Source organism: Schistocerca cancellata, chromosome 2 (genome assembly GCF_023864275.1).
Source record: "Schistocerca cancellata isolate TAMUIC-IGC-003103 chromosome 2, iqSchCanc2.1, whole genome shotgun sequence".
Classification (NCBI taxonomy): Eukaryota; Metazoa; Arthropoda; class Insecta; order Orthoptera; family Acrididae; genus Schistocerca; species Schistocerca cancellata.
The window spans coordinates 352,637,512-352,650,529 of record NC_064627.1 but is presented as its reverse complement, the minus strand read 5'-3'; the positions used below and the strand labels follow the sequence as shown (position 1 = coordinate 352,650,529).

General features: G+C 41.6%; 1 protein-coding gene across 1 annotated transcript in view; it reads right to left on the bottom strand.

Moving 5' to 3' along the window:
* The window catches only part of LOC126153953 (venom carboxylesterase-6-like), a 127,972-nt gene extending 122,837 nt beyond the window's left edge, over positions 1 to 5,135 (bottom strand). Inside the window, exon 1 of the mRNA XM_049916104.1 lies at positions 5,067 to 5,135. Within this exon, the coding sequence (XP_049772061.1) occupies positions 5,067 to 5,120 (54 nt within the window). The 5' untranslated portion in view covers positions 5,121 to 5,135. The remainder of the gene's footprint in view (positions 1 to 5,066) is intronic.
* Between the last annotated feature and the right edge of the window lie 7,883 nt (positions 5,136 to 13,018).

Sequence of the window (13,018 nt, the reverse complement as noted above, 5' to 3'; positions counted from 1 at the left end):
AAGAAGCATTTATGGAAATAAAAGAAAGATTCAAGAGCGATATTAAAATTTAGAATGAAATGATATCAATGATAAAATTCGCTGATGACGTTGCTATCCTCAGCGAAAGTGAAGACGTACTACAATATCTGTTGAATGGAATGAACGGTCTGACTACAGAAAATAGAAGAGAGTAAACGGAAGAAAACCAAAAGTAATGAGAAGCAGCAGAAACGAGAATTGGTAGAAGCTGAACATCAAAGTTGATGATCACGAAGGAGACGAAGTTAAGGAATTCTGCCACCCTGAAAGCAACCTGTGACGGACAGAGAAAGGAGGAACGAAAAGAAGACAAAAGGCGAAGCGGCATTCCTGGCCAAGAGAAGTGTACAGGTATCAAACATAGACCTTAATTTGAGGAATTATTTTCTAAGAATGTACGTTTGGAGCACAGCATTGTATGATAGTGAAACACGGACTGTGGGAAAACCATAACAGAATAGATGCAATTGAAATGTGTTACTACAGAAGAATGTTGGAAATTAGGTGAATCGATATGGAATGAGGAGGTTCTTCGCAGAATCTGCGAGGAAAAGAATATGTGGAAAACACTGACAAGAAGAAGATACAGGATGACAAGACATCTCTTTCGACACCAGGGAATAACTCCCATGGTACAAAAGGGTAAAAGATATAGAGGAAGATAGAGACGGAAATACACCCATCAAATAGTTGAGGACGTAGGCTGCAAGTGCTGCTCTGAAATGAAGAGGTTGGCAAAGGAAAGTAATACTTGGCGAGTCCCTTCAGACCAGTGAGAATAGTGATGTTAATAAAAAATGTGTAACTCACTCAACCTTTTATAGTAATTCATAACAGGAAAAATAAATTTTGTGTATGGATCCACAAAAATTATACAGTTAGAATAAAACTTTTTAAATAATTATTTTATGTAATTTAAAACGAAATACAAATTGCCCTTAATAGAACCAAATACGCAAACATAACAAATAATCCTACGTTTACAAGTTTGAACAAATAAGACTGCGACAAAAAGCAATTAGCATAACGTTCTTGTACAAACTGCTACTAAATATTCCTACGTACATAACGATATTGAAAACAGTATTAATAAAAACAATAGTTAAGCTGACGTTACATTCAGGGTTGTACCTCAAAATTGGTCACTGAGTACCGCGACGGGAATACAGTTGAATGTGCTAAAGATGAGCGGTGCTCAAGTCGCCAACAGAACATCAAAGCACTGAAGTCCAGGAACGAGGCCGTATTATATTTAAACCTCCACTTGCTCACCGAAAATGCCGATTCAGTGAACCTTGCAATATATGATCAGATAACAAAACTGCTTAAAACATGTTGCCTGACCATCGGAGAAATATGTACCGACCGTACTGCTTACATATAATTTCAGCATTTGCAAGCAGTTGGCGCTGCTCTCGCCTGGCATCACTCTTATCACGACTGTTGGATAGTGACTGACTCCCACGAACCGTACTGCCCTGATGGCTTAGTTGTGTCAGGGGCACCGGAACATGGCGTGGCTGTGCGGCAAACGGGAATTTAAGAAGTTATATGCGTGATGTCTGTTCTTTGGAACATGTCAGAAAGAACAGAGACAATTTTGATCCTGAACCTGTTATCAAGTCAAGACACGAAGCAATTACGACATGTAACTGCTAGTGCGCATTGATTTCCATTAATGGGGAAAATTTATGCTGTCTCAGGATTCGAACTCGGGTCTGTTGCTTAATAGGTAGATGCACTCACCACTGAGCCATCCGGAGACAGTGGTCATCGCTGCTGCCCAGACTACCCTAGCACGTCTCCCGTCAGACCCAAATTCTCAACTTACCCACACACTACTGACGTAGTGCCCCTGCCCATTACCCTCATTACTCGCGGCGTTTCTCCGATTCCTGTAAGAGCTCGACCGCCGTGGGCAGTTGCACTGAAAGAATCACTGGCCAGTCTCGACTTAACCCTTTCGTGGTTGATGGGTCATATATGTCCCACTAACTTTGAGCGCCAGTTCGAGTGTCGGGATATATGCCACCCAGCTCTGAATGGTGCTGCCATCTAGGGACGACTGTACTGAGCCTGAGAACAAATCGGGACTGCACTGCAAAGGCAATAGAGAAGGCGGTGAGCAGACATTATTTGTAAAGTTATTTAACGGTTTGAAATATAATGTGATGCTGTTTTATTCCTTTTCACACTGAAAATAATACAGTTAAAGCTTGCTATTAATGAATTATCATTACTATTTTGCAGATACTGAAAGACAGTGAGATTCTCCATTATCTCTTCTCGCGGCCAGATGATCTTGAGGATTCGGAAGCTGAAGCTGATTATCTTGAAGAGGACAATACTTCCGATGCAGAGTCATCTAGAAGTGGTATGCCACATGAGGTATCAGAAAATCGAACAGCAGGTGGTAGTTCAGACATTTCACAAACAACAAATAACACTGACAGTAGAATTGCAAATGTCTTTCCTGATATTTTCGCTGATGAGAACTCTTATGAAAAAGCTAAACATAATGCAGGTGTTATAAACACTCTAAAGACAGGAGATCAAGATGTAAGTGATTCTGACAATGACTGGGGTGATGATACTACATGTTTTGAAAACACTGTGATTCTGTGTATGGAGCCAAAATCGAAAGTAGATTTCAGTGTAACAGACAGTGAATGTGTTTATTTTGAGAAACTTTTTTGCAAAAACATTATGGAGCACGTATGTTTTCAAAAAAATTTATATGCTGCTCAGAAGGAAAAATGGAAAGAAATAACTGTTCCTGAACTGAAGGCATTCATAGGCATGCTCATTATAATGGGTACCCATCAACTACCAGCAGCTGACAGTTACTGGAGTTCAGATCCAATGTTGAAAGTGAGTTCAGTTTCAAACGTCATGACACTGTCAAGATACAAGAAAATCGTACAGAACCTGCACTGCAATGACAACAGTGTTATTCTTCCTCCAAAAACAGATCCAAACAATGACAAACTTTATAAAATTAGATCCATTATTACAGCACTAAACAAAAACTGTTTAGCAGTATATGAGCCACTTCTACATTAGCAGTAGACGAATCAAGGCATTCAAGGGACGTACGTCTCTCAAACAGTATATGCCCATGAAGCCAACGAAGAGGGGCTACAAAATTTGGTGTCTTGCCGGCTCGAAAAGCAGTTTTGTTTCAAATTTTGAAGTGTACACTGGTAAATAGAGCACCCCAATACAAGACTTCAAGAATTATCAGATTTGTGAACGATTGGTTCTGGAACTGTGTCAACCATTTTTTTTACACAGGCATAATCATTGTTTTCGATAATTTCTTCACAACTTACAAGTTGATGAAAGGACTGAGGAACAAAGGCCTCTATAGTTGTGGAACTGTAAGAGGAAAGAGGAAGGGACTACCAGGAATATTAGAAAACAGAAAAAGTGATCTCAAACGTGGAGAGTTTCAGTTTGCAGTAAAGTGTGGTGTAGCTGCTGTGAAATGGCAGGACAACAAAGCAGTTTGCCTTCTTTCCACATACAACAATCCAAAAGATGTCAAATTTATTGAAAGAAAACTGAAAAATGGCTCTAAGGTAACTGTATCCTGTCCTGAAGTAGTAAGTCATTACAATAACACAATGGGCGGCGCTGACCGATTTGATCAGCTACGTGAAAGATATATGGTAGGCAGACGTTCCATAAAATGGTGGCATCTACTATTCAATTTTTTTCTTGATCTGGCTATTATCAACTCTTCATGGTTCATGGGACGTATGTGTCCCACTTCCTGTTGTGAAAAAATGGAGTACTTAAAAAATATTTTGGTAGTGAAAATATAATAATGGGACTGAAAAGAAACCGTTGTCACCTTAATATTTTAAAATTCTGTAAAAATGAATTTTATCCATGAAAGGGTTAATTGTATGAGTGGCGACTGTTCTTTCGCATAAGATGAGAATTTGGATCTGGCGGAAGGGGTGTTAGGGTAATCCGTACAGGTGTGATAATCAATGTGTTCACATGGCTCAGTGACCGGAACATCTGCCTAGTAATCAGGAGACCTGGGTTCGAATTCCGGTCTGGCACAAAGTTTCAACTTCGCCCATTGATAAAAATCAATGTTCACAAACAGGTCCACGTCGTAATTCCTTTGTATCTTGAATTTAAGAAGTACCGAAAGTGAGATACTGAGTTATTCAACGGTAGCCTTACTGAACAGCACGGAAATACCCTATGTATGCGGTAGTAGTAGGAGAGACTAACTTGCACAGTATCGGATGGGAAACATACGCTACTGGCTATAAGGACGAACATTCTTGCTGATTAATACTGCCTCAAACAACTAGTCCGACAACTCAGTCGTGAAAGAAATATTTTAGGCCTCCTGGCTACAAACAGAGTCAGTATTTTCGAGATTTTTAAAATGACAGAAGGATTGGCGACTATGGTTCTATTGCATTAACAATGCTTACCAATGACAAAGGGCTCATCAAGAATGCTTGGTTGAACTGACCGGCTGTCACTGAAAACTTGTTTAAAGGAGGAACTAAGAATTTTTGGTACAAACTGCTACACTCGCTGCAACAGAGAGTACTGGGAAACGCAGAAAATTTAAAACCAGCTCATAAGAAGGGCCATCCATGAAGACTAATGTCAGATCCTGGTCAAAGATCTGTCAATTTTGGAAGTTCACCTCATATATAAATTCACTGAACGGATCTAAATTTCCCACAGCATTTTAGGTGGATCTGTATGATTATGAAATTGAAAACAGTAGAGCATTCCGTAGCACTCGAAGAGAGCGATGTATCAGCCTGTAAGTAAAGGAACTTTCTCAGTTGGAGAGATTGAGTTGCAAAAGCCAGAGTGTTTATTTACACCAAGCCCAACGTAAAGTGTAATGTACATTGCACTGCAACAACTATTTCAGATGTAACGGCAAGTCTCAGCGTGTTATGTTTTTACAACATGAACGTTTTGATTATGTATAAAGATTAGTGTCAGGTGGTTTGTTCTGAATCTATTTTTGTAATAAATATACAAATAGGCTTGCTTACCACAACGGCCGAGACCACCACAGAGAAAAGGAACCAAGCCAAAGGCGCGGACATGTCAGTTGGTTTCAGCTCTTTCCACGGATAAGATTGAGAGCGTCAGCATCGAACTCTTATAGTAACTTTCCCCACTCCAAGTCCTTTAAAATCGGCTTGTTCACTAATCTCAGAATGTCAAGAGTATTACAAAACTGCTCCATTTACTGATTTCGACCAAACTGTTCCAAGCGTGATATGATAAGCGTGCCGTTGGATAACAGACAGATAACACTCGCTTTCTTTCATTCCCACGAGGTGTGATCACCAGCTGTGGCTATTGCCTCACGTCACAACTTACATTCTTGCGGTGAGAATATCTTGATGGGCGTTTTCCGTCGGTTCACAGTACAACAATTGACTACTGCATTCATGGAGAGCGGTATTATGTCACCAGGGGAAATAGTGATGTGTTGTAATTTTATAAACAAAACTCAGCCTAGATCATAATTTTATTGATGTGACAAGTTTCGGCTAAATTTGGGCATGTTCATATTTACAGTGAATTAATGAAAAGAAGAAACAAAAAAAGGTATTACCTATCATACAAAATATTTGAAAGTTGTACGTGAAAGGAAACTCAGATTTACCAGGTTACCTAAAATACGCAGAGTAGTTCCGCTGATATGTGTCATCAACACTGAGTCAGCATGAATGGCACAGTAATTTTATACGAAATGGAAATAACGACGGAACAATGTCGTTACTATCCAAAAGATTAACTATAAACTATATACAGGGTAGTCGGAAATTCCCGTTACAGACTTCTAGGACTTGTAGAGGGGAGTGAGTACATCGTCTTTTGAATAGGAACCCATGTGCAGAAACGTCATCCAACGAGACTACAGAGCGTCAAAGTTACAGGCGCGGGCGTCTGTAAATGTATGTATACAAGGGGTGTTTCCGTGATGATGTTACAGACTTTCTAGGATGATGGAGAACGATAAATGTATTAATTTGAAGTAAGGATCCCTGTACCGAGTCGAAAGTTATCAACGAAAACCGTAGAATTGCTAGTTCCGGGGTTTGGTGTGATGGATGCAGTAGTTTTTTTTCATTGGGGGACTGCAGTGGCGTGGGTGTCGGGAAAGTGGATCAGGCTCGTCAGTGGTTATGTAGGATTTGCAGCAGAGATAGGAATATAGTGGAACAGGAGGGGAAAATTGCTGCCCTTCAGGCTGAGCTAGATCAGGCTAGGGAAGATCTGGACAGGTTAAGGAGGGAGAAGGGCAAAGAGAGGTGGGAAGTGGCAACAGGTAACAGAAGGAACAGGCCTAGAACTAAGTCTGACAGTTTTGTGGTGAACGTTAAAAGTAGGTTTGACAGAGATCCTGGGTACAGTGTACAGTGTGACCTGGTGAAGACTGCGTCGGCACCGAGACACTCCAGTGTTTAATTTGTATCTGTCCTGAGACGCCATGACCGACCTCATTTGAACTCTTCTGTTAGGAGAGTTAATTTGGAGTTGGAACGGCCGCTTGGGTCGGGTGCAGGGGCTCATATTGGTGTGGTTCCTGTTGATTCTCTCAGTAGGTGGGACTATACTAGGCACGGCATACATCTCAACAGGAAAGGGAAGGGTAAACTGGCTGGGGTAATAGCAGGAAATTTAAGAGGGGGAGGCACTGCCATGAATGGTAAAATACCAGTGGTTACAGCTGTTGGAGTAGCACCTTTTTTAGGATAGGTAAGACAGAAAGATGTCAAGTTCTATGAGAGGTCAAGATTGAAACAAATCTTCAGTTTAGGAAAGAAATTAAACGGCACAATTCTAGCACATTGGATCACCAATCACAGCTGTCAATTATAAATTTTCACCTATCACCAGAAATTTTATCTCCACCAAGTTGTTTCTCAGTCCTAGGTAATTGCATTGATGAATTAAAGTCATCCAACCAGTTGACATAATCTGTCTCTCTGAACACAATGTGACCACTGGTATAGGAACTAGGCCTAAGCACAATGAGAAACTCAGACAGGACAGTACTGCAAATGTTGGAATAAGGAAAGGTTCTCATAAAAGTATAATTAAAAATAATGTAAGTATATTTCATCAAAATATTGGGAGTTTAAAGAATAAAATAGATGAGCTTCTGGTTTGTTTAGAAGATTTAGAAGCTGAGGATGAAATAGACATACTATGCCTGTCTGAGCATCACATTGTTACTGATATGGATAAGGTAAATGTAAGTGGATATAAGCTCTCTGCACATGTAATTAGAGAAAATATGGAGAAAGGAGGAGTTGCCATGTATGTCAAAAGTTATCATTGTGCAAAAAGTATAGAAACAAAAAAGTTTTGTGTAGAGAAACATATAGAAGCATGTGCCTGTGAGCTTAAATTAAATAAAGGCACATTTATAATTGTAACTGTATATAGGTCCCCATCGGGAAATTTTCATCTATTTCTGAAACATTTGGACTCCTTGTTGTGCTATCTTTTTCAGACAGGGGGAAGCAAATTATTATTTGTGGGGACTTCAATGTAGATTCTCTGAAAGAGGGTAATAGGAAAAATGACCTTGAAGTTTTACTCGGTTCTTTCAATTTGACACCCGTTATTGATTTTCCTACTTGGTTGGTAAAGGATAGCAGCTCACTGATAGATAACTTCTTTATAGACAAAGATAAGTTTAACCAGATAAATGCTCAGCCTGTTGAGAATAGTCTTTCTGATCATGGTGCACAGCTAGTTACAATATATGACATAGCTCTATTCAGCAGTGCTAAACAGTCCTCCAAAGTAGTATGTTCTGTCAACGATTTAACAATTGCAAATTTCAGGGAAAGCCTACAGCAGTTAGACTGGGATGAGATGTACCGTGAACCTGACGCCAATTTAAAATATAATTTATTTCATGACACTTTTGTAAATGCATTTTAAAACTGCTTCCCCAAGAAAATAGTTAAATATACTCATAATAAACCATGTAACAAACCATGGCTTACTAAGGGTATAAAAATATCTTGTAACCGGAAAAGGGAAATGTATCTGACAGCAAGAAAGAGTAGTGACCCAGAAACTATCAAACATTATAGAAACTACTGTGCTATATTAAGAAAAGTTATTAAAAAAACCAGAAGTATGTGCATCATGTCTGAAATCGGCAACTCTGATAATAAAATTAAAACAATTTGGAATATTATTAAAAGAGAAACAGGTCAACCAAGAGCACAGGAAGACGGTATTACCATCAAATTGAATGAAAACTTTACGAACAAAAAGTCAGAAGTTGAAAATATTTTCAATAATCATTTTCTAAATGTTGTGGATATAGTACGATCCAGGTGTTCATTAGAGGATGCTAGGCTGTTGATGGAAGAGGCCATACCTATGCAATTTGATAGAATTGAAATGTCACCCACTTCTCCCTCTGAAATTAGGAAAATAATAAACTTGCTTAAAAGCAAAACCTCACATGGAATTGATGGCATTTCCAGCAAAATACTAAAAGCTTGTTCTCAACAGATAAGTAAGATTCTCAGCTACCTGTGTAATAGCTCTCTGGAACAGGGCATTTTCCCTGATAGACTGAAATATGCTATTGTTACACCTTTGCATAAAAAAGGGGATAGATCTGATATCAACAATTACCATCCAATCTCCCTTCTAACAGCTTTATCCAAAAATTTTCAGAAAGTAATGTATTCAAGAGTAGCTTCACATATCTGTAAAAATGAAGTACTAACAAAATGTCAGTTAGGTATCCAGAAATGTTTTTCAACAGAAAATTCCGTATATGCTTTCACCAATCAAATTTTGAATTGTCTGAATAACCGAACACCACCCATTGGGATTTTTTGTGATCTCTCAAAGGCTTTTGATCGTGTAAATCAATATGGCATCATATTTTGGGGTAATTCATCACTGAGGAATAAAGTATTTATTGCACAAAAGCATGTAATCAGAATAATAGCTGGAGTCCACTCAAGATCATCCTGCAGACATTTATTTAAGACTCTAGGGATATTCACAGAAGCTTCTCAGTATATATACTCTCTTATGAAATTTGTTATTAACAACCAAACCCAATTCAAAAGTAATAGCAGTGTGCATAACTACAATACTAGGAGAAAGGATGATCTTCACTATTCAAGATTAAATCTAACTTTGGCACAGAAAGGGGTGAATTATACTGCCACTAAAGTCTTTGGTGATTTACCAAATAGTATTAAAAGTCTGACAGATAACCAACAAGTATTTAAGAAGAAATTAAAAGAATTTCTGAATGACAACTTCATCTACTCCATAGAGGAAGTTTTAGATATAAATTAAGAAAATAAGAAAAAAACCAAACAAAAAAAATTATTAGAAAATTAAAAGAAACAAAAAATAAAAAAAGTTGTTATATTAACTTAATTATGTTGTTAAATTAACTTAATCGTTCCACATCATTACGAAATGTCGTGTTCATGATCCATGGAACTAATATTAACCTAATCTAACCACTGTATGTATTTATGCACTGCGCAATTTACAATGGCTACTCCTTCACAATATCCTGCTGGTCCACCTGCGGTTGATCTACTCGGTTTACCAGTTTATTCAGTGTCAGTGTCAACAAATGGCGCAACTGCTTGTAGTGTTGAATCGCAACACGACGGCGCAGATGACTTCACGCAAGATGCCGGGCCCAATAGCAGCGTCACTGCATGCACTGCCCCTGAATGTGCCGCTATTTCGTTAGTCGAGGCGAACAGGGACTGGACAGAGTACGTTGCACAGTTCAACGCACATGACGCAGTACACCACGTACCTGGTGCTGACAGACATTAGTTAGCCACGTCATGAGTGACTGCTTATAGACTTTACGCCAAGTTATTTCTCACGCCCAATACAAACACCTTCTGCAAGCGCTTACGAAGTATTATGTGGATGGTTGGTTGACTTGGGGGAGGTGACCAAACAGTGAGATAATCTGTCCAATCGAATTAGGGAAGGACTGAGAAGAAAGTCGGCTGTGCCTTTTCAAAGGAACCATCCCGGCATTTGCCTGAATCGATTTAGGGATATCAAGGGAAACATAAATGTGGATGTTCGGACACGGGTTTAAACCGTCGTCCAACCGAATGTGAGGTATTACCGGGACATAGTTCAAGTGGAGGCTGCCTGTTACAAATTCTTTAGGTTGCATAAGCAACATGGGCAGACATACTGTCAGTGGGTCAATGATTTGCAAGACCTCACTAGACAGTGTAGATTCGAATGTAACTGTGGCAAATACTACAGTGATACGATGGTTCGTTACACTATCACGCATAATGTAGCTGACTGTCGGTTTTGGGAACTCTTGTTACGTACCTAGACCATTCCTTGAAACAGGCTCTTCATATTCTAGATTACTATGATTGCTGCGAAACTGCAGCAGACAGTGCTAAAGTCAAAGTGCTTGCATAAACACATGTCACGTCCGGCACAAGGTGTGAAGTCGTGCCGATCTTAACGGCCGATCTTACCCTCGTGTGAAGCGAAGCAAATGTGGACAGGTACAGTGTGCGTTACATAAGTGTAAGGAACCCCTTTTGCTACTCCTTCATGCAAATCTAAGTCCCAATGTGTAGACCCACAGTATTGGCACTATATACCTGCAGTGCAACAGCCTGTCAGGAAAGGCTCCCTGCAGTGTTACAGCTGGAAAAACTTTGTGCCTCCTCCACATCCTCCAGTGCTGTTGCTCTTCTTGCCTTACCGCCGCACCTACCCATGCTCAGGCCTTTGTCGACGGAGTTGTTACATAAACGGCGCCATCACACCTTACCTGAGTTGTTGCGCCGCCACGGCGGGCGACGTCCACTCCACACAGACAGGCAAAGTATTACACTAATGATTCGGGTTTTACAGACTGCGTGGCGGATGGAGCCGCTGGGAGCGACACACCATTGTATAACGTTTTGGACGTTCTATGTTTCTCCTGCAGGGACCGAGAGGATAGCTGCAACGTCACCAGACTCAAATTAGTCAATGTGAATTGCATGATCCTGCTGCACGCCCAGTGAGCCCTGCTTCCAGTGGCTCTGGTTTACGAACATCTTCTGCTGCCGGAATATAGGACGTCTGGTGGCTACTCAGCCCACACGCGCACAGCTACTTTGCAGACACCTCCTAGTCGCGTTTCTGGTTTCACCGTTCGTGCTTTAGTGCAGAGAGATGTCATGTCACTGGGACAGGAGTTTGATGGAATGGTTTGAGGGACACAGTGACGAATTCCAATTGATATACTGCCCCCCCCCCCCAACTCGCCAGATTAGAACCCGATCGAACACATCTGGGATGAGTCAGAGCTCGTCGCCCCCCTCCCCGAAATTTACGGGGATTAGGTCACTTGTGTGTGCAGATGTGTTGCCAAGTCCCTTCAGCGACCTACCAAGGCCTTATTGCTTTCATATGATATATTAGTGGATATGATACTAAACTGTTGTATGGAGGGCCGTGAGTTCAAAACTCACCTGGACTGTACAATTTTAATTTCTATATTCGGTTCGAGTACATTCTGGAGGACGACGGTTCAATCCCGCGTCCGACCATCCTGATTTAGGTTTTCCGTGATTTCCCTAAATCACTCCAGGCAAATGCTGGGATGGTTCCTCTGAAAGGGCACGGCCGACTTCCTTCCCAATCCTTCCCTAATCCGATGAGACCGATGACCACGCTGTCTGGTCTCCTTCCCCAAACCAACCAACCAACCAACCTACATTCTGGAAGTATCCACAAATGGCAAGAATCATTGCACTGGAATGTTTTGTAGCTGTATATATACTGTATGTGTTCTGGCCGGAGGCAGTTCGCTTCGCGCTCTTGCATGTGCAAGTGCTGAATAAACCTTCGATAAGTGAAGTTAGTGTTCGTCATTCATCTAATTACATCTTATTCTACGTGACAATATATATATATATATATATATATACACTCCTGGAAATTGAAATAAGAACACCGTGAATTCATTGTCCCAGGAAGGCGAAACTTTATTGACACATTCCTGGGGTCAGATACATCACATGATCACACTGACAGAACCACAGGCACATAGACACAGGCAACAGAGCATGCACAATGTCGGCACTAGTACAGTGTATATCCACCTTTCGCAGCAATGCAGGCTGCTATTCTCCCATGCAGACGATCGTAGAGATGCTGGATGTAGTCCTGTGGAACGGCTTGCCATGCCATTTCCACCTGGCGCCTCAGTTGGACCAGCGTTCGTGCTGGACGTGCAGACCGCGTGAGACGACGCTTCATCCAGTCCCAAACATGCTCAATGGGGGACAGATCCGGAGATCTTGCTGGCCAGGGTAGTTGACTTACACCTTCTAGAGCACGTTGGGTGGCACGGGATACATGCGGACGTGCATTGTCCTGTTGGAACAGCAAGTTCCCTTGCCGGTATAGGAATGGTAGAACGATGGGTTCGATGACGGTTTGGATGTACCGTGCACTATTCAGTGTCCCCTCGACGATCACCAGTGGTGTACGGCCAGTGTAGGAGATCGCTCCCCACACCATGATGCCGGGTGTTGGCCATGTGTGCCTCGGTCGTATACAGTCCTGATTGTGGCGCTCACCTGCAGGGCGCCAAACACGCATACGACCATCATTGGCACCAAGGCAGAAGCGACTCTCATCGCTGAAGACGACACGTCTCCATTCGTCCCTCCATTCACGCCTGTCGCGACACCACTGGAGGCGGGCTGCACGATGTTGGGGCGTGAGCGGAAGACGGCCTAACGGTGTGCGGGACCGTAGCCCAGCTTCATGGAGACGGTTGCGAATGGTCCTCGCCGATACCCCAGGAGCAACAGTGTCCCTAATTTGCTGGGAAGTGGCGGTGCGGTCCGCTACAGCACTGCGTAGGAACCTACGGTCTTGGCGTGCATCCGTGTGTCGCTGCGGTCCGGTCCCAGGTCAACGGGCACGTGCACCT